This window comes from Lucilia sericata, unplaced genomic scaffold (assembly GCF_015586225.1).
Source record: "Lucilia sericata isolate MDLA Ls3-8-SP2 unplaced genomic scaffold, ASM1558622v1 Contig000132F_arrow, whole genome shotgun sequence".
Lineage (NCBI taxonomy): Eukaryota > Metazoa > Arthropoda > Insecta > Diptera > Calliphoridae > Lucilia > Lucilia sericata.
The window spans coordinates 475,001-478,005 of record NW_023994164.1 but is presented as its reverse complement, the minus strand read 5'-3'; the positions used below and the strand labels follow the sequence as shown (position 1 = coordinate 478,005).

The following is a 3,005-nucleotide window of genomic DNA, read 5'->3' as shown; positions in this document are numbered from 1 at the left end:
CCAGACTATAGATGTGGCTATAGTCCAGACTATAGACCTGGCTATAGTCCAGACTATAGACTAGGATATAGTCCACACTATAGACTAGGCTATAGTCCAAAATATAGACCTGGCTATAGTCCAGACTATAGACCTGGCTGTAGTCCAGACCATAGACCTGGCTATAGTCCAGACTATAGACCTGGCTATAGTCCAGACTATAGGCCTGGCTATAGTCCAGACTATAGACCTGGCTATATTCCTGACTATAGGCCTGGTAATATTCCAGACTGGCTATAGTCCAGACTATAGACCTGGCTATAGTTCAGACTATAGACCTGGCTATAGTCCAGACTATAGACCTGGCTATAGTCCAGACTATAGACCTGGCTATATTCCAGACTATAGACCTGGCTATAGTCCAGACTATAGACCTGGCTATAGTCCATACTATAGATCTGGCTATAGTCCAGACTATAGACCTGGCTATAGGCCAGACTATAGACCTGGCTATAGTCCAGACTATAGACCTGGCTATAGTCCAGACTATAGACCTGGCTATAGTCCAGACTATAGACCTGGCTATAGTCCAGACTATAGACTAGGCTATAGTCCAGACTATAGACTAGGCTATAGTCCAGACTATAGACTAGGCTATAGTCCAGACTATATACTAGGCTATAGCCCAAACTATAGACTAGGCTATCCAGACTATAGACTAGGCTATCCAGACTATAGACTAGGCTATAGTGCAGACTATAGACTAGGCTATAGTGCAGACTAGACTATAGTCCAGCCTATAGACAGGGCTATAGTCCATATTGTAGAAAGGGTATATTCCATACTATAGACCTGGCTATAGTCCATACTATAGACAGGGCTATAGTCCATACTATACTATAGTCTATCCATACTATAGACTATTCATACTATATACTGGTCTATAGGTCAGACTATGGACTAAGCTATAGTCGAGACTCTAGACTAACAGCTGTACGTATACTTTTACATCTAAGTGTTAATTAACAAACATTTTCCTTATAACGATTTCAATGAATTTTACAACTTTTATTAATTATTTTATTTTCAGTTCAATAATTAGAAATATTTTTACTTAACTTGCTGAATAATAATAGTGATCACGGATCATTGTGTGATTTTTTCCCCTAAAAGTTCAAATAAATAAACTAAACGAACAAATATCTATTAATTACATCTTAACACTTCAATGCGAAACAATAACTACTTTACAAAACGTGATGATTACACTAAGTAATAATTAAAACAAATCAAATTATTGAATACAAAAAAATTCTGGGGGAAATTTCTTATAAAAAACCCCTTATTAGAACATAGTCTCTAGCAGTTGTAAAATGAAATTTAACGGTTTAATAACAATTTTTGCTCTCATCGCTTTATTTGCAATTCGTTGCTTTGGTCAGGCACCACCGAATTGTTATGGCAATGTTGCTGTGCTATGTGCTGGAGGTGGACCTAAAGTTAATGCTCGAGCTGGCTCGGGAGCATGTGAACCCTATGACAACAAGTGTTTGGTGGAACAATTGAATTGTATTCGTTATAAGAGTGGTGAACCATGTGAGTAGTGAAATGGTCTTAAAAGATAATCAAGATTATTAATTTTTATTTTTCTTTATTTGCAGTGTTAACTCCCTGTTAAGAAAATAATTGTTTATTTAATTTAAATTTTTTATAACTCTTTTATTCCACTATAAATTTTGAAAAAAGCATGAATTTTTATTTTATTAATTTTAATAGAATTTAATATTTGTAATTTGTTTAAAACCTAATAACTTTGTCGGGATGTGATTTAATTATTTATATTTAAAAAATCGCATGCAAATCCCTATAACTTCGGTCCCTATAACAGGGGTCCATTTAAATTAATTTTAAAATTTATTTTTTCTAAAAATTTTTTATTTTTAATTTCACTTTTTCTTACACTTAAGTGTATAATTATTTATTTAAAAAATCAATTTAAATTTCGCCATTAGTGATTAAAGACCAACATTAACCTTGTTTCATATAACAGCATCTTGTAAGTACATAGTGTTGTTTCAAAAACCGGATATTACATTATCATCAGTTTCCTCCCCAACAAATTTTCAGCTTGTCTATGAAGTGATTTATTGTATATCAGCAAAAAAGTGGATTTTAATGTACTTGTTACAATTAAAAAAGATATGTACATATGTATGTAATATTTATGCGTACTTCAGTAATTTGAGTGGTTATCAGTTGCTTAAAAGAATGTCCTCTTTAAATCGTACCCTTTCAGATAGACAGAATGTATCATTTGAAATTTTGGAGTGTACTACTGAAATGAGGAGTGCATTTCATCTTCTTGCAGAGAAAACTGGCAGTTCTAAATGTCAGGCAATGTGTGTTTCAAAATAGGGCACATTAATTGAAAATTATATGGCAACGAAAAGAAAGTTAAGTAAGTTAGTGAGTTAGTTAGTTTAGTTAGTATAGTTAGTTAGTTTAGTTAGTTAGTTAGTTAGTTAGTGTAGTTAGTTAGTAGTTAGTTAGTTAGTTAGTTAGTTGTTAGTTAGTTAGTTAGTTAGTTTTGTTAGTTATTAGTTAGTTAGTAGTAGTTAGTTAGTTAGTTAGTTTAGTTAGTTAGTTAGTTAGTGTAGTTAGTTAGTTAGTTAGTTAGTTAGTTAGTTAGTTAGTTAGTTAGTTAGTTAGTTAGTTAGTTAGTTAGTTAGTTAGTTAGTTAGTTAGTTAGTTAGTTAGTTAGTTAGTTAGTAGTTAGTTAGTTAGTTAGTAGTTATTAGTTAGTTAGTTAGTTAGTTAGTTAGTTAGTAGTTAGTTAGTTAGTTAGTTAGTTAGTTAGTTAGTTAGTTAGTTAGTAGTTAGTTAGTAGTAGTTAGTTAGTTAGTTAGTTAGTTAGTTAGTTAGTTAGTAGTTAGTTAGTTAGTTAGTTAGTTAGTTAGTTAGTTAGTTAGTTAGTTAGTTAGTTAGTAGTTAGTTAGTTAGTTAGTTAGTTAGTTAGTAGTTAGTTA

At 32.0% G+C, this 3,005-nt stretch overlaps 1 protein-coding gene across 1 annotated transcript; it reads left to right on the top strand.

The window, feature by feature from the left end:
• Window positions 1-1,321: 1,321 nt before the first annotated feature.
• LOC119600972 lies at window positions 1,322-2,193 on the top strand. Its single transcript, XM_037951577.1, has 2 exons — window positions 1,322-1,575; window positions 1,641-2,193. The coding sequence occupies exons 1-2, from the start codon at window positions 1,353-1,355 to the stop codon at window positions 1,655-1,657; spliced, it is 240 nt and encodes a 79-aa protein (XP_037807505.1). The 5' UTR covers window positions 1,322-1,352; the 3' UTR covers window positions 1,658-2,193.
• Window positions 2,194-3,005: the final 812 nt, after the last annotated feature.

What these genes read in the sequence shown, in the direction of transcription:
- LOC119600972 (XM_037951577.1), top strand. Translation starts at nt 1,353, where the DNA reads ATGAAATTTAACGGTTTAATAACAATTTTTGCTCTCATCGCTTTATTT.